Source organism: Bos indicus, chromosome 18 (genome assembly GCF_029378745.1).
Source record: "Bos indicus isolate NIAB-ARS_2022 breed Sahiwal x Tharparkar chromosome 18, NIAB-ARS_B.indTharparkar_mat_pri_1.0, whole genome shotgun sequence".
Classification (NCBI taxonomy): domain Eukaryota; kingdom Metazoa; phylum Chordata; class Mammalia; order Artiodactyla; family Bovidae; genus Bos; species Bos indicus.
The window spans coordinates 64454418-64473867 of NC_091777.1; the positions used below are offsets into that span (position 1 = coordinate 64454418).

The following is a 19450-nucleotide window of genomic DNA, read 5'->3' on the forward strand; positions in this document are numbered from 1 at the left end:
GGGCCGGCCCAGCGCCTTCTCTTTCTGCTTTGGGAGATGTCTGTGACAGGAAGGAGCCAGGAAGCCTAGCTCCCTTCGGGGTGAGTGGGTTGTTTTCCTTTTCTACGTCCTAGTCTTCCACGGCACTTTCCCACAGTTACTGGATCAGACCCGTGCATTCACGCTTCTCTTTCTAGTTCCTCGAGGTGTGAAGTTCGGTTGTTATATTGAAGATCTTCCCTTTTTCTTAACCTAGGCTTCTTCTTTTTGCTCAAATAGCAGAATAACGGAATCAAGAGTGGAGGTGGTTCTTATCCACAGGGAGCTTGCAATTATCCACAACCACTGCTGCAAAGGGAAAAGAGAGAGAACTTTGAGTCAGCGCCCAGCACAGGATGACTTAAGCAACCGGGAAGTTCCCGGATGAGGGGATGAGCGCTGAAGGATGATAAGGAAAGATGACTCAGAGACGGGCTCCCCTGGTGATCCAGCGGTTGAGACCCCACCTCCCGGTGCGGGGGCGGGAGGGGGCGGGTTCCATCCTGGTCAGGGGGCTAAGATCCCACGTGCCTTGTGGCCAAAAATCCAAAACATGGAACAGAAGCATTATGGTAACAAACTCAATAAAGACTTTAAAAATGGTCCACATCCCAAAATCTTAAAAAACAAAAGAACTCGGAGAAGCAATAGGATGTGAGCATAAGTAGACCGAGACTCAAGCCCCTCCTGATAAAGACTTCATTCTCTCTTCCTCCACATTCCGCTCTTTACACACAATAAATCCGGTGCAAGCGGGTGGAAGAAGGATGTGATGTGGAGAAGATAGGTAGCAGGGAATAACATACATACATTTTAAAAAATATTTACATTAATTCTTTAATACCATATATTATCAAATCCATATTCAAACTTCCCCAGCTGTCCTAAGAATATCTCCTACAGCTGTCTTATTTAAACTAGGAGCACAAATTGCATCCGCTTATTACAGGGTTTGAGCTTCCCAGGTGGCACTGATGTAAAGAGCCTGCCCTGCCAATTCAGGAGACGTAAGAGACGCAGGTTCGATCCCTGGGTTGGGAAGATGCCCTGGAGAAGGAAATGGCAACCCAGTCCAGTATTCTTGCCTGGAGAATCCCATGGACAGAGGAGCCTGGCGGGCTACAGTCCACAGGGTTGCAAAGAGTCAGACAGGACTGAAACGACTTAGCAAGCACGCATTACGGCTTTTGAAACACTTTTATTTTAGAACTTCCCTCCCCTCCCCACCCTTTTGACATTAGCTTGTTTTTTTTTTTTTTTTTTTTTATTGTGAGTCTTTAAAATAACCATGGTATAGAAGGAAGCCCGAGTCCTTCTCGGAAGCTTTGATGTACCAGGCGCTGTCTTAAATGTACCTCTGGGGGTGTCTCTCTGAGAACCGTGCCCGGCAGCTATGATAAGATTCCCGCCATCAAAGGTGAGAAAAGAATAAACGCCAGAGTGGATTTGAGTCTAAATGCTGAGCCCCAGCACCGGATGGACCCCAGGTCTTTCCACAGGACAGAGAGTTTCCCAGGAAGGGAGGGAAAGAGAAAATCCAGCACGTGCCAGGCTTCACCGGTTACAGTGTTCGTCAGTCATATCGCACCCTTTCGTGACCCCGTGGACTGCAGCCCGCCAGGCTCCTCTGTCCATGGGATTCTCCAGGCAAGGACACTGGAGTGGGTTGCCATTTCCTCCTCCAGAGGCTCTTCCCTGCCCAGGGATGGAACCCAGGTCTCCTGCACTGCAGGCGGGTTCTTTAGGTCTGGACCACCAGGGAAGCCTCCAGGCTCCATCAAGTCTAAATAAACCTCCTCCCCGGGATGGTGCTCTCACATTCTGTAACCTCATGTCTCCACAGGCTGCCTCTGTCTTCTCTTCCAGCTGGTCCCCTCTGCCCGCTGGTGCTGCAGTTCCCAACCCTGAGTGACCATGGGCGACATGAACTTGAGCTCTGACCCCTCCTCCTGCCCGTCCTCCCCTCTGTCCCCCTCTGGTGTCTCCCCTCCCTCGCTGGAGTCCTCCTCCTCCTCCACCCTCCCCTTCAGAAACGGAGTCATGCCTTTCATGCTTTCTGTAAGCACGGAGCATCTACAAAGGTTCAAGCAGCTTTTGGTGGAGGAGAACCCCAGACCCGGCTGCAGCCCGCTCACCTGGGACCAGCTGAAGTCAGCCCGCTGCGGGGAGCTGGTTCATCTGCTCACCGAGTACTTCCCGGGACAACGCGCCTGGGAGATGGCTCGTGACATCTTCGCCAAGATGAACCAGACAGAGCTGTGTCTTCAGACGCAGAGGGAGCTGAATGGTGAGAGGGGATCTAGAACAGAGCTGGGGGTGGGCTTGGGGGCTGGAGAACTCAGCGCTTTCTCAGCCGCTCCTGTGGGCCAGCTGAACAAGGGAAAGAAGTGGAGTGTATATGTGTGTGTGTGTGTACACACAGACATACACACACATGTACGGGCTTCCCTGGCGGCTTCGTGGTAGAGAAGTCGCCTGCAATGTAAGAGACACGAGTTCAATCCCTGGGTCAGGAAGATCCCCTGGAGAAGGAAATGGCAACCTGCTCCAGTATTCCTGGCTGGAGAATCCCATGGACAGAGGATCCTGGCAGGCTACAGTCCATGGGGTCACAAAGAGTCAGACACGACTGAAGCGACTTAGCATGCACGCATTACAGCTTTTAAAACACTTTTATTCTAGAACTTCCCTCCCCTCCCCACCCTTTTGACATTGGCTTTACATTACGACTAAGCGACTGAATACACACACACAGACACCCTTCCCGGTACCGTCTGCCTCTGCACCATTCTCACCTCCCAACATGGTGATGGAAGCCCAGGTATTTTCCTCTCCCTGCGCCAAGGAGATGAGAGGATGAGACTTGTGGATGGCCTGGCCGCCACTCTCCTTAAAGGCCCTGTTGCCTCTGGGCGGCTCTGTCTTTCTGTCCATCTTGTCATGCCTATGAGGCAGCCTCTTTGTTTTTTTGGTCTGTTCCAGAAATTTTACCTAACTTGGAACCAGAGGCCTTGAGCCTGAGAAAGAGGGAGCTGACTTTGGAGGAAGATGAGTCTGGTACGTGCTGGCCCTGTGTAGACCCTGGCAGACAAGAGGCGGTGGGTTGGGATGAGATGCTGGCTTCCTGAGGTGGGGGGCACAGCAAACGGGTGTGCCCAGTGTCCCTTCTGTGAATCAGAACTTCAGATAAAGGAGCGCTTGTGAACTCATCTCAGGAGGAAGTCCAGCCACCATCCTTCTCTCTCTCGGTTGGATCCAGTCTTTTTTTTTCTTCGTATTTTTTTTAATTTATTTTTGGCTGTGCCAGGTCTTAGTTGAGGCATGTGGGGTCTAGTTCCCTGACCAGGGACACAGCCTGCGCACCCTGCATTGGGAGGATTGAGCCTTAGCCCCTGGAACACCAGGGCTTGCAGGACAAGTGCCTCATCAGTGCACCTGTGTCCCAGAGCCTACGGTAGACACGGAGGCTCGTTCTCTGGTTGATCGGTTAGTTCTCACGAACAGCTGATGCTGGACCCTGTGTCTCCCCTGTCTCGTTCCTGCAGATAAAATTCGGGAGTACAAGGCACGTGTGATGAGTGAGCACTCAACCCTGTGGGACAGGACATCTTGGCCTGGGAACAACGTGGACTTCTTTTACCAAGAGCCCTGCAGAGAAGACACACTCCTGCAGTGTCTTCTTCTCCCCAGAAAGCCCCAAGGAAGACAGCCCAAGACCGTGGTCCTTCAGGGAGACGCCGGCGTCGGGAAAACCACCATGGCCAAAAAAGTGATGCAGCAGTGGGCAGAGAACAAGTTCTACGCCCACAAGGGCTGGCTCGCTTTCTACCTCCACTGCCAGGAGATGGACCGGCCAGAGGAGCAGAGCTTCTCCGAGCTGATCGCCTGCAAGTTGTCCGGGTCTCCAGCTCTCGCGTCTAGGATCCTCTCCCACCCGGAACACCTCCTCCTCCTGCTGGATGGCTTTGAGGAACTAACCTTGACCCTCATAGACAGACGGGAGGACCTGAGTGAAGACTGGAGCCAGAAGATGCCAGGCTCCGTCCTCCTGACCAGTCTGTTGAGCAAAAGGATGCTCCCTGATGCCACGATCATCGTCTTCCTGAGATTCAGCTTGTGGAAGACCGTGGGCCCCTTTCTGAACAGCCCCTCTCTGATCACCCTGATGGGCTTCAGTGCGCCTGAGAGATCCAGGTACTTCAGGTCGTACTTCAAAAACAGGCGCGATGCTGACGCAGCCTTGCGTTTTGCCATGGGCAACGCGGTCCTCTTCTCCATGTGCCGAGTCCCCGTCATCTGCTGGCTGGTCTGCTCTTGTCTGAAGCAACAGATGGAGAGAGGAAGCAGCCTGCCGCGGGCATTCCCCAATGCCACGGCCGTGTTCATCCACTACCTCTCCAGCCTGTTGCCAACCAGGGTGAGGCATGTCGTCGGCGAGACCCCCCAGGAGCAGTTGAAACGCCTGTGCTCCTTGGCTGTGGAGGGCATGTGGAAGAACCAGTGGGTGTTCAGTGAGATGGACCTCAAGCTGGCCAGACTGGACGACAGGGACGTCGAGGTGTTTCTCGGGGTGAGGGTCCTCCGGAGGGCGGTGGCTGGCGGGGACCTCATCGCCTTCGCCCACCCGAGCTTCCAGGAGTTCTTTGCCGCCCTGCTGTTCGTCCTCTGCTTCCCGCAGAGGCTCAGGAATTTCCAAGTGTTGGATCGCTTCCGCATCTTTCAGCTGCTCGCTCATCCCGGGAGAAGGAAAAACCACCTGGCCGGGATGGCGCTGTTCCTGTTTGGGCTGTTGAACGACACATGCGCCCTTGCTGTGGAGCAGCTGTTTGGGTGCAAGGTGTCCCTGGGGAACAAGAGGAAGCTGCTGAAGGTCGCCACCATGCCGCCCGACGGTGACCCCCTGACCCCACAGCACGGGCTCCCCCAGCTGTTCTACTGTCTGCACGAGATCCGGGAGGAGGTCTTCGTGGGTCAGATCCTCCACAACCACCGTAAGGCTCTGCTGGTCATCAGCAAGATCAGAGACCTGCAGGTCTCTGCTTTCTGCCTCAAGTTCTGCCGACAGCTGCGGGAGTTAGAAGTGACCATCTCCTGGGCCGTCGCCAAAGCCACCAGCCTCTCACCAGGCCCTCTTCCTTCCCCCCAGTAAGTGCTCAAATCTCTCCTTCGGTGGGATTCGGGGTCCTGTTGGGGAGCCTTGTCTAGCATCTCCTGGGCATCAAGGGTGACCGCCTGTCGTGAGTTGATCCCTTGTGCACGGGAGTTTGTCTTATAAACAGGCCGTTCCAGTTTAACAAAAAAAAAGAATTGGTAGTGGTGGGCTCAATGGTGACTTCATTATCTGAACCCCAGAGACCGTCAGTGAACTAGAGAAACTTCGTGTATTTTTTTTCTCTCTCATGCAACTAAAGGAAGTCCTGGGTTAAATGTTGCAGAGCATGTGTTTACTCATATTCCGAGTAATTCTGCTTGAAACAATATGGCTTCGTTGAAAACACAAGCAGGAAACCAGCGTTTATGTCTCAGCTGGGGGTTGTCGTGAACATTTGGTACAGTTTCACTGACCCACGTGTCTAAGAGTGTGTGACATTCTAAACCTCCCATCATTGTTTAGTTGCTAAGTCGTGTCTGATTCTTTGCAACCCCACGGACTGTAGCCCGCCAGGCTCCTCTGTCCATGGGATTCTCCGGGGAAAACACTGGAGTGGGTTGCCATGTCCTTCTCCAGAGGGTCTTCCTGACCCAGGGATCGAACCCATGTCTCTTACATCTCCTGCACTGGCAGGCAGGTTCTTTACAGCTGACCCACCAAGGAAGCCCCAAACTGCTGGTGGAAAAGCATAAAATGGAAAAGAAAGTAACTCCTAAGCTGGGGGGAAATAACAGGACAGACACTATGCCTGGGGTTGCTGGGTTCCACTAAAACCAAGAAAATCCTGGAACAAAAAAGCAAGATGCACAGTTCACCTTCCTTCCTGCTATGCTGAGTGCCCTCCCCACCACGCACCTGGGGCTCCCTCCCATCTGTCACCCCTTCATTCTGTGGGGCTCCCCCCGTCTGTCCCCCTCACTCTGTGGGGCTCCCCCGTCTGTCCCCCTCATTCTGTGGGGCTCCCCCGTCTGTCCCCCTCACTCTGTGGGGCTCCCCTGTCTGTGCTCCTCACTCTCTGGGGCTCCCCCGTCTGTCCCCCTCATTCTGTGGGGCTCCCCCATCTGTCCCCCTCATTCTGTGGGGCTCCCCCATCTGTCCCCCTCACTCTGTGGGGCTCCCCCGTCTGTGCTCCTCACTCTCTGGGGCTCCCCGTCTGTCCCCCTCATTCTGTGGGGCTCCCCCATCTGTCCCCCTCACTCTGTGGGGCTCCCCCGTCTGTGCTCCTCACTCTCTGGGGCTCCCCGTCTGTCCCCCTCATTCTGTGGGCTCCCCCGTCTGTCCCCCTCATTCTGTGGGGCTCCCGTCTGTCCCCCTCATTCTGTGGGGCTCCCCCGTCTGTGCTCCTCACTCTCTGGGGCTCCCCCGTCTGTGCTCCTCACTCTCTGGGGCTCCCCCGTCTGTCCCCCTCATTCTGTGGGGCTCCCCTGTCTGTCCCCCTCATTCTGTACACACTGTAATGTTTTCAGTCTCCAGGCACATGCTGTCCAGTGGGGTCTGTGATGGGGAAGAGTGAAGGTGAAGACCAGAGCCAAACCACTGAACACGCTGCTGTTGGGAGAGACTTTAGACTCTGTGCTCACCATGCCCTAATAGTAATAATGATACTTTCCCCTTATTCTGTTCCTTTATAGAGTTTTTTTCTTCCTTTTTAAAATTTTTACTTTATGTGTGGTAGAGCCAATTAACAATGCCGCAATAGTTTCTGGTGAACAGTGAAGGGACTCAGCCCTACATATACACGTGTCCATGCTCCCCCAAGCCCCCTCCCATCCAGGCTCCCACACAGCCCTGAGCAGAGTTCCCTGTGTCTACAGAAGGTCCTTGTTGGTTCTCCATTTTAATAGCAGCATGTGCATGTCCATCCCAAATTCCCTAACCATCCCTTCCCCCCATCCTTCCCCCTTGCTGACCATAAGTTCCCAAAGAGTCAGACACGACTGAGTGACTAAAATGGACCATAAGTTCATTCTCTGAATAAGTTCAGTCTCTTTCTGTTTCATAAGTTCACTTGCATGATTTCTCTCTAGATCCCACATACGAGGGGTGTCATATGATACTTCTCCTTCCCTGACTTGCTTCAAGGCGTTTCTCCTTAATGACAATTTCATAGGCACACAGTAAGAATACGGTTTCTATCTGGCGACCTAATACCTGCCCGCATATAAATCCTGACTGATCACAGCGCAGCTCTCTCTCTCCCTCAGTCATGTTAAACTGTAAGTGGGGCCACAAATCTCCCTGGAATAGAATGAGAAGTCTCAGAGCAGTTCTGCTGGGCGACTCTGTATTTATTTTTTAAGTATGTATTTGGCTGCATGGGGTCTGGGTGGCGGCAGCCGCTCCCTCCTTGCATCATGTGGGATCTCCCCTCGAAGCGCAGACGCTTCAGCTGTGCCTCCTGGGCTCAGTAGCTGTAACGCGGGGGTTTGCTGCTCTGCAGGCATGTGGGAGCTTAGTTCCCACCAAGGATCAAACCCACACCCCCTGCATTGCGAGGCAGATTCTTAATCACTGGGCCACCAGGCAAGTCCCCTGGGCCACTTTCTAAATGAGGGCATCTCAGGAAAGCCCCAAAGGGATCCACGATCATAAGCAAGTCCTGGGTTTGCTGGTAGGTTTTCTCGAGCTTAATAGCTAATGATGAGCTATTTTTTCTATTTTTTTTTTTTTTTTACTCCCACACAGACCAGAAGGCAGTGACTTGCGTTCTCTCTGGTGGCAAGACTTCTGCTCTGTGTTTAAGACACACGAGAGTTTGGAAGTCCTGACTGTGAGAGACAGTGTGATGGACACACAGGCCGTGGAGACTCTTGCCGCAGCGCTGAGGCATCCCCACTGTAACCTCCAGAAACTGATGTGAGTGCCAGTCAGCCTGACCTCAGTGTCGGCCGCTCAGTCGTGTCCAACTCTTAGCGACTCCATGGACCGAAGCACGCCGGGCTTCCCTGTCCTTCACCATCTCCCAGAGCTTGCTCAAACTCATGTCCATCGAGTCAGTGATGCCATCCAGCCATCTCATCCTCTGTCTCCCCCTTCTCCTCCCGCCTTTTCTCTTTCCCAGCATCAGGTTCTTTTCCAAGGAGTCAGGTCTTCACATCAGGGGGCCAAAGTACTGGAGCTTCAGCTTCAGCATCCATCCTTCCAGAGAGTGTTCAGGGTTGATGGGCTCGTAGGATGCTGTGATAACTGACACCGCTTGCTTCCTCAGCTTTAAGCGTGTGGGCCCCCTTGTGGTGAGTGAAGGCATCATCAGAGTTTTGGTGGAAAACCAGTACCTGAGACACTTGGAAATACAAGACACAGAAGTGGGATGCCAAGTGATAGATGCTCTCTGCAACACCCTGAAACACCCATGGTGTTTTCTGCAGTTTCTCAGGTGAGGCCCGAGGCGCGGCGGGGACGGGACGCCGGCACCCAGGGCACTGGTTGCAGGCTCAGTCTGGCTGACGTCTCACTGTGTGCAGTTGCTGCTCGTTTCACCCAGCTTTCTTCTCTTATCAAAGTGTCATCGATTTACAATATCGTGTTAGCTTCAGGTGTACAGCACAGCGATTCCGTTCTGCAGATAGATTTTTTTTTTCAGATTCTTTTCCATTATAGGTTATTGTGAGATATTGAAGATAGTTCCCTGGGCTATGCTGTGCTGTGCTAAGTTGCTTCAGTCCTGTCCAACTCTGTGCGACACCATGGACTGTAGCCCACCAGGCTCCTCTGTCCAGGGGGATTCTCCAGGCAAGAATACTAGAGTGGATTGCCGGGCCCTCCTCCAGGGGTTCTTCCCGACCCAGGGATGGAACTGGTGTCTCCTGCAATGGCAGGCGGGTCCTTAACCTGGGAAGCCCTACAGTTTCCTGTGCTATAGAGGAAACCCTTGTTGCTTCATCTACTTTATTGTTTAACTGGACTATAGTTGCTTTACAATGTTGTCTTTGCTTCTGCTGTACAGCAACGTGGTCGATTCTGGACATGATCTGTCCTGAACATAGACCTGTTCATCCCGGACTCCTGATCTCTGCCTCTCCCCATCCCTTTCCCCTTTAGTAACTGTGACTTTGTCTCCTATGTTTGTGAGTCTGTTTCTCTTCTGTAAATAAATTCTTTCATGTTATGCTTCAGATTCCACATACAGGTGATACCAAAATGTCTGTGTTTGACTCACTTCACACAGTATGATCATCTCTGGATCCATCTCTGTTGCTGCAAATGACAGCCTTTCATTCCTGTTTGTGACCGTTCACTCAGCTTCTTTTTTAAGATGATGGTCTCATGCATGCACGCACCGTGAACCGCTCGCCACCGTCAGGCTAATTAACCCCTTGGCCGGCTCACAAGCCGCCGTTTAAACACTTGAGATCAGCTCTGTTAGCCACGTCCGTGCACACGGCCCTCGAGTTAATCACCATCAGCAGATTGGACCAGTGATCTCCAGAGTTCAGTCACCTTATAACTGGGGGGTTGCGCCCTTAAACCATCATTTCCTCCACCCCGCCCCCCACCTGCAGCCCCTACTCTGTCCGCTGGTTCTTCATCCTGAAGGTGGTTTGGCGGATAAGCGTGGAAAGAAGGTGTGCTCGAGGGCAGGCGGAGTCCCTGTCTGGGATTAGAGCCCCACGGTTACCCCACGCCAGTTCGTCACGGCCCTGTGTGTGTTGTTTTCTATTGTACTAGTGAAAGTCACTCAGTCATGTCTGATCCTTGGTGACCCCGTGGACTACACAGTCCATGGGATTCTCCAGGCCAGAATCCTGGAGTGGGTAGCCTTTCTCTTCTCCAGCGGATCTTCCCAACCCGGGAATTGAACCGGGGTCTCCCGCATTGCAGTGGATTCGTTACCAGCTGAGCCAGCAGGGAAGCCCGTTTTCCGCTGGTGATGTGAAGTTCAGATGCTGAATGGATGCGGGTTCACCCAGGGAGGATGGAAGCCCCCTCCCGAGGCTCTCAGGGAGGGACGAGGGCCGAGGAGGATGCGAGGTTGGGTGGCTGGGGGCACCACACCCCCGGGAGCTCAGGGCTGCTGTCGCTGTGACTCCCGCAGGCTGGAAGGTTGCCCGTTTGACCCCACCAACGGGGCTGACCTCACCAGGAGTCTCAAGAGGAACATCCACCTGAAGACCCTGATGCTGAGACGTGGCTCCCTGGAGAGGGGCGAGGAGTGTCCCCCGGTGCTGGCGCCCCAGCTGGAGAGGCTGTCGTGAGTCTTACCGGGTGCTGTGCTGTGCCTCAGACGGTCGGGAGACGGAGGAAAACAGAAAACGGGGGAGAGTGCATCACGGAACAAAGCAAAGTCTTGTGGTTGTTAATGGTGTGGGGGGGACAGTGAAGGGTTGAGACAGAGAGAGAGACAGATAGACAGACAGACGGACAGACAGAGACAGACAGACACAGAGAGAGACAGAGACAGATGGAGAGACAGGGAGACAGACAGAGACTGAGAGACGGACAGAGACAGATGGAGAGACAGACAGACAGACAGAGATAGAGAGACAGAGACAGATGGAGAGACAGACAGGGAGACAGAGAGAGAGAGAGACAGGCAGAGACAGGGAAAGACATACAGAGAGAGACACCGACAGACAGACAGAGACGGAGAGACAGACAGGGAGACAGACGAGGAGGCAGGGAGAGGGCGAGACAGAGACAGACAGGGCTCTCACCCAGCACGTGTCCGCACCGGCTGCCCCTGGAGGTAGAAGCACAGTCCCTCTGGCGCGTCGTCAGCCCCTCTTCGCACTGGAACCTCGCCGGCACCATCTTCCCTCCTCACGGGTGACCCCGGCCCCAGGACCCCCGCCCCATCTGGAGGTGGGCTCAGGCTCCCTACCTGTTTGCCGCGACACGGCCGCACATGGACCCCGACCCAGAGCACGGGTCTGCAGGCCCTCGGGCTCTCGAGCGGCCTCATCAGCCGTGTGTGCTTTTCCCAGTCAACTGACGTCTTCTGTGTTTCGTTGTTTCTACAGGCTGTTCCTTTTTGGTGCTGGGTGGTAACATGTATGAACACGCAACAGTTTAAGTGTCTGTCTTATCTGCCGCTGAGGCCTGAGCTGTTCACACACACACACACACACACACACGTAGAACTGCCATGTCACAGAGAGTGCTTATCTTCAGGCTTACCAGGCTCATTTCCAGACCACACGTACCAATTTGCAGTCCCACCTGCGGTGTGTGTGAAAATCCGCCCGCACCAAATTCTCATCAGACTCTTGTTACTGTTACAGCTTTGGCCCATCTGTTGAGGAGAAAATGACATGCTGCTGTTTATGTGTAACTCAAGCACTAGATTATTTTTTAACTGAAGTATAACTGACTCACAACCTTAGTGAGTTTCCGGTGACCTGGTACTTTCTAACTCACAGAACGATCACCACGCTAAGTCCAGTGATCAGCTGTCACCACACCGAGTGATGACAACATTAGATACTTTCTTTCCTCCATTTTATTCTTTTAACGTTTAATTTATTTTATTTTATTTATTTGGCTGAGCTGGTCTTAGCTGCAGCATGTGGGACTGACCTCCCTGACTGGGGATCGAACCTGAGCCTCTGCACTGGGGCCGTGCAGGCTTAGCCACCAGACCACCAGAGAAGTCCCAGCAGCAGACACTTTCTTATTTACATCTGCCCTCCCTCGCTGTGGATGAAAACGCTTTCAGAACCATCCTCTCCACCTTAGCTGTTTTCTTCGTCTGCTTTTGGCTACATGGCATGTGGGAGGTTAGTTCCCCCACCCAGGATCAAACCCGTGCCCCTGCAGTGGAAGCGCAGGGCCGTAACCACCGGACCTCCAAGGAAGCCGCTGCATCTTAGCTTCTCTAACACCAAGGCCTGCCTTACGTCTTCAGGGCACCTTTCCATCTTTCTGTAACTTTCTGAGATGTTGTCTCTTCCCACGTCATCTCCATAAATGTCTTCACTCTTAGAGTTCCTGCTGCTCGCTTTCTACCCTCTTCATCCCTCTCTATAACTGTTTTCTTGATCCACAATTCCTTCTCACATCACAACCCCCAGTCCTCTCCTTTAAACCCGGGAAGCCCTAAGAGGTGGTCACAGAAGTGGGAGGAGACGTCTGCCTTTAGATCGGAAGCCCAGATGGAAACCGTTGAGTCTCAGCAGGAGACCAGGAGAAACCCAGTCAAGGGAACAAATTAAACTGCATCCCGACTGTGAGTGTCTCACCCACAGGCTGGAGAATTGTGACCTCACGCTGCTTTCCTGCGAAAGTCTTGCCTTTTCTCTCGTGAGTAACCAGAGTCTGACCCACCTGAGCCTGGCAGAAAACGCCTTGCAGGATGACGGGGTGAAGCAGCTCTGGAACATCTTGCAACACTTTCCGTGTCCTCTGCAGAGGCTGGTGTAAGTCCCTAGACTTACTAGCGGTGTGCTCTCTGGAACTCCCTGGGGAAGAATAGGGCGGTGGGGAGAGACTGCCCTGTGTATGTTATATGTTCCTTTACGCCACGGATTGATCAAGCGCCTACTGCACGAGTGGCTTTGTGCGGATACTGGAAGAAAGCGTAACAGAGAGGAGGATGGCAGTGGTTTCAGTTTCAGGGGCAAACTAGCTAGGGACAGAGTTCTCAGAGTATGTGCCGGGCGACCCAGCGGGGAATCACAGAGGCACGGCTTTGTGAGATGTCAGAGATGCTGACGTCTTTTCATCACTGCAGGAGCTATTAGCTTGAGGCAGTTCCAACACCAGATCATGCTAAATTCCTTTCAGCGATGCTGTGCATGTGTGCTAAATCACTTCAGTAGTGTCCAACTCTTTGCAACCCCATCTACTGCAGCACGCTAGGCTTCCCTGTCCTTCACCGTCTCCCGGAGCTTGCTCAAACTCATGTCCGTTGAGTCAATGATGCCATCCAACCACCTCATCCTCTGTCGCCCCCTTCTCCTGCCCCCAGTCTTTCCCAGCATCAGGGTCTTTTACAATGAGTCTTCTCTTCACATCAGGTGGTCGAAGTATTGGAGCTTCATCTTCAGCATCACCCAATGAATATTCAGGGTGGCTTCCTTTAGGATTGACTGGTTTGATCTTGCTGTCCAGGGGACCCTCAAGAGTCTTCTCCAGCACCACAGTTCGAAAGCATCAATTATTATATTTAGGTAAAGCTGTTGTACAAAAAAAATACAAAAGGCAGAAGAGAAGCTTAAAGGCGTTTGGTTGGGTGTTTCTTTGCAGGCTGAGGAACTGCGCCCTGACCTCCGAGTGCTGTCAAGATATAGCATCTGCTCTTGATAAAAATAAAACCCTGAGAAGTCTGGACCTTGGCGCTAACAGGCTGAGGGACAGCGGCGTGGTCCTGCTGTGTCAGCCCCTGTTGAACCCTGACTCTGGCCTCCAGGTTCTCGAGTAAGCTGTCCCCATTGCTTCCTTTGGGACCGGGGTCTGTAAAATTCTCAGGGTAGAATGTGGGGACGTGTTTTGCATTGCTGGGATTTGCCATCCATTTGGGTAGAGGACTTAGAAGCTTCAGAGCAGTGGTTCTCAGAGTGTAGTCCTCAAATATTGTTCAATTGCTCCGTCGTGTCTGACTCTGTGACCCTGTGGGCTGTGGGGCTGTGGGGCTGTGTGTGTGGTCGCTCAGTAGCATCCGACTTTGCAACCCCATGGACTGTAGCCTGCCAGGTTCCTCTGTCCATGAGATTTTCCAGCAAGAATACTGCAGTGGGTTGCAATTTCCTCTTCCCAGGGATCTTCCTGACCCAGGGATCAAACCTACATCTCCTGCATCGGCAAGTGGATTTTTTATCACTATGAATGTTTTTGTCTGGGAAGTTGTTAGAAAGGCAAATTCTTGCATCATTTGCCTGCATGTGTCTGGTTTATCTCATTGAGCATTATGCCCTCGAAGTCCACCCAAGTCATCACAAACGGCAGGGTTTCCTTCTGCTTTGTGGCTGCGACGTGTGCTGTTGTGTAAACGTGCCACAGCTGCTTCTTCACGGCTGCGTAGTATTCCACGGTGTGTGCATACCACACCTTCTTTATCCATTCATCTGGCGATGGGCATCTAGGTTGCTCTATATCATGGCTGTTGTAAACAGTGCTGATGTGAACATGAGGTGCAGATAACTCTGATATTCTCATTTCTATTTCTTGGGTCCATACCCAGACATAGGGTTGCTGGATCACGTGGGCCCCGCACAGCCTGTCTCACAAACACCTCCCATGATTCCCAGGAATGCTAGGGTTTAAGGACCATCATTCCAGGAAAAATTCTTCCATTCAGTGAAACATTTGTTAGTTTTAGACTAATACCTTAGCCTTAGATGGAGTCTTCTGAAATCAGTGTTTATGCTTAGGGACTCTTTTCTCTGTATATAATTCTTTCTTCTCTTATAACATCTCTATGCCAACATCATACTAGTCAGTGACTTAAAAGGATCCACCCTATTTTTAATTGTTATAGTGGCTACTCCAGATATTTGGAAAAGATTTAAAAACATCTCTTCTCCAGTAACAAAGGTTGAAACTTTTTTAGACTTATTTTTTATTCATTTTAAATTTTGTATTGGAATTGATTAACAATATTGTGTCAGTTTCAGGCACACAGCAAAGTGATTCAGTTATGCATATACAGTTTTTCTTTTTTTTTTTTTTTGCCTCTTTCCTACCTGCATTTTCTGCTCACTATTGGTATGATCTGGGTTCTAAGTCTAGATCTTTTTTTCACTCAGATATGTGAGCTTTTATTTATTTTTTTTTGAAGTACAGTTGCTTATCATATTACACTAGTTTCAGGCATACAGTATAGTGATTCAGTATTTTTACAGAGTCTACCCCATTAAACATTATTACAAAAATGATGACTACAATTCCCCATGTTGTACAATACATCCTTGTTACTTACTTATTTTATACTTAAGAGTTTGTCTCTCTTAATTCAATTAGTTAATTTTCCCCTTTTTCCATCTCCCCCTTGTTAACACTAGTTTGTCTTCTATATCTGTGAGTTTTCTTGTTTTGCATATTTACTCACTTGTGTGATTTCTTATATTCCACATGTAAGTGACATCACTTAAGTCTAGATCATTTAAATCACTTTATGTTACATCTTTAATTCCTAGGATTAATCCTGATAATGGATTTCATTTTTGTTGATAATTAACTACTCGAAGGGAATTCACTGCAGGTCACAATTCTTTTACTCCAGAAATTTAGTCTTGGGATTTAAATATTGATTCATCTCCTAGGTTGAATGAAGTATATTTGCAAGTATGGAATACATTTCCAGGTAACCATAAGTGAAAAAAAAGAAAAAAATATATATATATATGTATATTTGAATCATTTTGCAGTACAGCAGAAATTCATACAACATTGTAAATCAACTATATTTTTAATAAGTAATCTATTTTTAACTTTTTTATTTTGTATTAAGGTATAGCTGATTAACCAGAGAAGGCAATGGCACCCCACTTCAGTACTCTTGCCTGGAAAATCCCATGGATGGAGGAGCCTGGTGGGCTACAGTCCATGGGGTCGCTAAGAGTCGGACACGACTGAGCGACTTCGATTTCACTTTTCACTTTGATGCATTGGAGAAGGAAATGGCAACCCACTCCAGTGTTCTTGCCTGGAGAATCCCAGGGACGGAGGAGCCTGTGGGCTGCCGTCCATGGGGTCGCACAGAGTCGGACACGACTTAGCAGCAGCAGCAGCAGCATAGCTGATTAACAATGTTGTAATAGTTTCAGGTGAACAGTGAAGGGACTTGGCCGTAACATAGATATACATGTATCTATTCTCTCCCAAATTCCCCTCCTAACCAGGCTAACACATAGCATGGAGCAGAGTCCCCTGTGCTACACAGTAGTTTAATTTTTTAAAACTGCTACTATATATACAACAGATAACCAGCAAGGACCTACTGTGTAGCACAGAAGAACTCTGCTCAACACTCTATAACCTAAACGGGAAAAAATTTTTTAAAGAAAAGATACATACACATGTACAAGGGAATCTCTTGGCTGAACACCTACAACTAACACAACATTGTCAACCAACTATGCTCCAATATAAAATTTTTAAAAGGAAAATAAAACTTCTGTTGTTGAGTCACTAAGTTGTGTCCAACTCCATGCAACCCCATGGACTGCAACATGCCAGGCTTCCCTGTCCATCACCAACTCCCAGAGTTTGCTCAAACTCATGCCCATTGAGTCGGTGATGCCATCCAACCAGCTCACCCTCTGTCATCCCCTTCTTCTCCCGCCTTCAGTCTTTCCCAGCATCAGGGTCTTTTCCAATGAGTTGGCTGTCCTTATCAGGTGGCCAAAGCACTGGAGCTTCAGCATCAGTCCTTCCAATGAGTATTCAGGACTGATTTCCTTTAGGATGGACTGGTTGGATCTCCTTTCTGCCCAAGGAAGTCTCAAGAGCCTTCTCTAGCACCACAGTTTGAAAGCATTAGACTATTCAGAAGGAAATGAGGTATTCCGGCCACAGTATGCCTTCCGGGCTGTGAACAGCTCGGCTGGCCATCGCTCAGCCGCGGCCTGTTTCCCTCCCGCAGGCTGGAGGAGTGCCAGTTCACCTCCGTCTGCTGCCCAGCCCTGACCTCCGTGCTCCTCCACAACCGGACCCTGCGGTACCTGGACCTCAGCGGAAACGGCGTCGGGCTCCAGGGCGCCAAGCTCTTGCAGGACGCCGCCCTGAAGAGGGTGCTCCGCCCCGAGGTCGTCCTGTACGTCCCGCCGCTTCGGGTGCGGCAGCCACAGGCCTGGGAGGGAAGGCGCCTCGTCGGGAGGGCGACCCTGGGCCCGAGGTGCTGCTGGCGGAGGTGGCCACATCCTGCACCCCTTTGCTGGGGGTCTACAGTTCCCTCATGGGGCTGCCACACCCCAACTCCTGCTTGTCTGTGATGAGAAAGTGGACCCGGATACTCCGTCTGCTCTTTTTTTTTTTTTTTTGCATTTAAAAATTTTATTTAATTTTTTTTTACAATAGGTCCTGTAGGTTATCTATTTTATTTTTTTAAATATTTATTTATTTGGCTGCTCAGGATCTTAGTTGTGGCATGTGGGATCTAGTTCCCTGACCAGAAACTGAACCTGGGCCCCCTGCACTGGCAGCACGGAGTCCTAGCTGCTAGACACCACCAGGGAAGTCCAGTTATCTATTTTAAACATAGCAGTGTATGCATGTCCTCGTCTACCAGGTGGCTCAGTGGTAAAGAATCTGCCTGCAATGCAGGAAACCCCAGTTTGATCTCTGGGTAGAGAAAATCCCCGGAGAAGGGAATGGCAACCCACTCCAGTATTCTTGCCAGGAGAATCTCATGGACAGAGGAGCATGATGGGCTACAGTCCATGGGTTCAGAAAGAATCAGACGTGACTTAGCATGTGTATGGGAAGTTGGAAGACTCTGGGCTCGCTGCAATCATTCTTTTGATGTGCACCTCAGCTCCCTGGGACCAGGATCCTGTTTTCACGTCCTGAGTTTCCTCAGGGCTCACCGTGGGGAGTGGGTGCAGTCTGATGGCTGCTGGACGGCAGCTGTTCCTTCCTGAGTTCCCTCCGGGCTCATCAGCTCACCTTTGGCTGTACCTGCAACCGCTGATGCCTGTGACATCCTTTGTTTACTGATCCGACAGGCAGTATTCCATTTATCCATCTCCTGGGTGCTAAAGTTCTATTCTAGAGGATTTATGTATTTTTCCAGGACTGCAAAAAAAAAAAAAAAAGGCATACACTGATTCTTATCTTTCACAGGAAGAAGAAACAAAGCAATGGAGTGGACATGATGAGAAGACTGGAGGGCCCAGTGGTGAACAAGGACATCCTGAAGATGGTCCAGGACTGGAAAGATGAGTTCTGTGATCAGGCCGCAGGGATGGTTTGATCTCGTGACCCCAGCCCCCTGCCCTGGATATAGTTGTGGTTTTTTTTCCTGATGAAAATCGGGAATCGGTTGCCTTGTCTGTGGGCCATTCTGAGTCTGGGATGGCACAGTTAGTTCCAGGAGATGCTACGGAGCATGACCTGCAAACAGCCCCCTGGGAGATACTGAAGGTTGTGTGTCCAACAGAGATTAGTTCATGGAATTGGGGTCACCATGGTAAGGAACATTACAGCTCACGTCTAATCCTGGCTTCCAGATGTCTTTGAATATGTCCTGTTAACAGTGTCACAGACTCACCTACTGGGGTATTGCAAGAATTGAATTAAAAATGTGCATGAAAGCAATTAGAAAACGTTTCGAGTGTTTATTTATAAATAGACTTGCAAGTCAACTGTTACAAAGGAAGACATCTTGCTTTGAAAGAGGGTTCAGATCTAGAGAGCGTCCTACTGAGTGGAGTCAGTCAGGGAGAGAAGGAGAAAGATCATGTGACATCCCTTGTGTGTGGAACGAAAAGAGATAATACCGATGGTCTGACTTACCAAACAGAGACTCACAGACTTAGAGGACGGACTTATGGTTGCCCTGGGGGCCGGGTGGGGGGAGGGACATGCACACACTGCTGTATCCAAAATGGATAACCAAGAAGACCCACTGACAGCACAGGGAACTCTGCTCAGTGTTAGGAGGCAGCCTGGGTGGGAGGGGAGTTTGGGGGAGAATGGATACATGTATATGTATGGCTGAGTCCTTTTGCTGTTCACCTGAAAATATCATAACGTTGTTAACTAGCTATACCCCATACAAAATAAAAAGCTTAAAGTTTCGGGGGAGAAACATCCCAGGAAGATAACATAGCAAGCAATGGAAAAGGGAAATTACCTCATGTTTAAGGAACTCTTTTTAAAAGGTGAAAGGTGGACCTCCCAGGTGGCTGGGTGGTAAAGAGTCCGCCTGCCGATCAGGAGACAGGGGTTCAATCCCTGGTCCATTAAGATTCCACGTGTTCGATGCACGATACTGGATGCTTGGGGCTAGTGCACTGGGACGACCCAGAGGGATGGTATGGGGAGGGAGGAGGAAGGAGGGTTCAGGGTGGGGAACACATGTATACCTGTGGCGGATTCATTTTGATATTTGGCAAAACTAATACAATTATGTAAAGCTTAAAAATAAAATAAAATTAAAAAAAAAAAAGATTCCATGTGTTGTGCAGCAACTAAGCCAGTGAGCTGAAAACAACAACAAAAAAAGTGAAGTGTGACTCTCAACTTTTTTTTTTTTTTTTTTCTCTTTTAAATTTTCAAGCCCCACCCCCGCCCGCAGCCGCGCCGGTGCGCGCCCGGCAGAGCTGGGCGTGACCCCGGAGGGCCGGGCGATCGACTCTCAACTTTTTAAAGGAGGTTAGTCCATTAATAGAGTAAAGCAAA

General features: G+C 50.6%; 1 protein-coding gene across 1 annotated transcript; it reads left to right on the forward strand.

Annotated features, from left to right (window-relative positions):
* Window positions 1-1689: 1689 nt before the first annotated feature.
* On the forward strand, window positions 1690-18325 carry NLRP8 (NLR family pyrin domain containing 8). Its single transcript, XM_070770268.1, has 11 exons — window positions 1690-2305; window positions 3001-3075; window positions 3564-5163; window positions 7856-8026; window positions 8379-8546; window positions 9673-9735; window positions 10206-10361; window positions 12355-12525; window positions 13355-13525; window positions 16692-16881; window positions 17841-18325. The coding sequence occupies exons 1-11, from the start codon at window positions 1933-1935 to the stop codon at window positions 18018-18020; spliced, it is 3318 nt and encodes a 1105-aa protein (XP_070626369.1). The 5' UTR covers window positions 1690-1932; the 3' UTR covers window positions 18021-18325.
* Window positions 18326-19450: the final 1125 nt, after the last annotated feature.

Bases quoted from the DNA above. Each gene is read 5' to 3' on its own strand.
- NLRP8 (XM_070770268.1), top strand. From the start codon at position 1,933: ATGGGCGACATGAACTTGAGCTCTGACCCCTCCTCCTGCCCGTCCTCC. The intron at 3,076-3,563 runs GTACGTGCTGGC...TCGTTCCTGCAG, and splicing joins TTTGGAGGAAGATGAGTCTG to ATAAAATTCGGGAGTACAAG. The intron at 10,362-12,354 runs GTGAGTCTTACC...TCTCACCCACAG, and splicing joins CCCCAGCTGGAGAGGCTGTC to GCTGGAGAATTGTGACCTCA.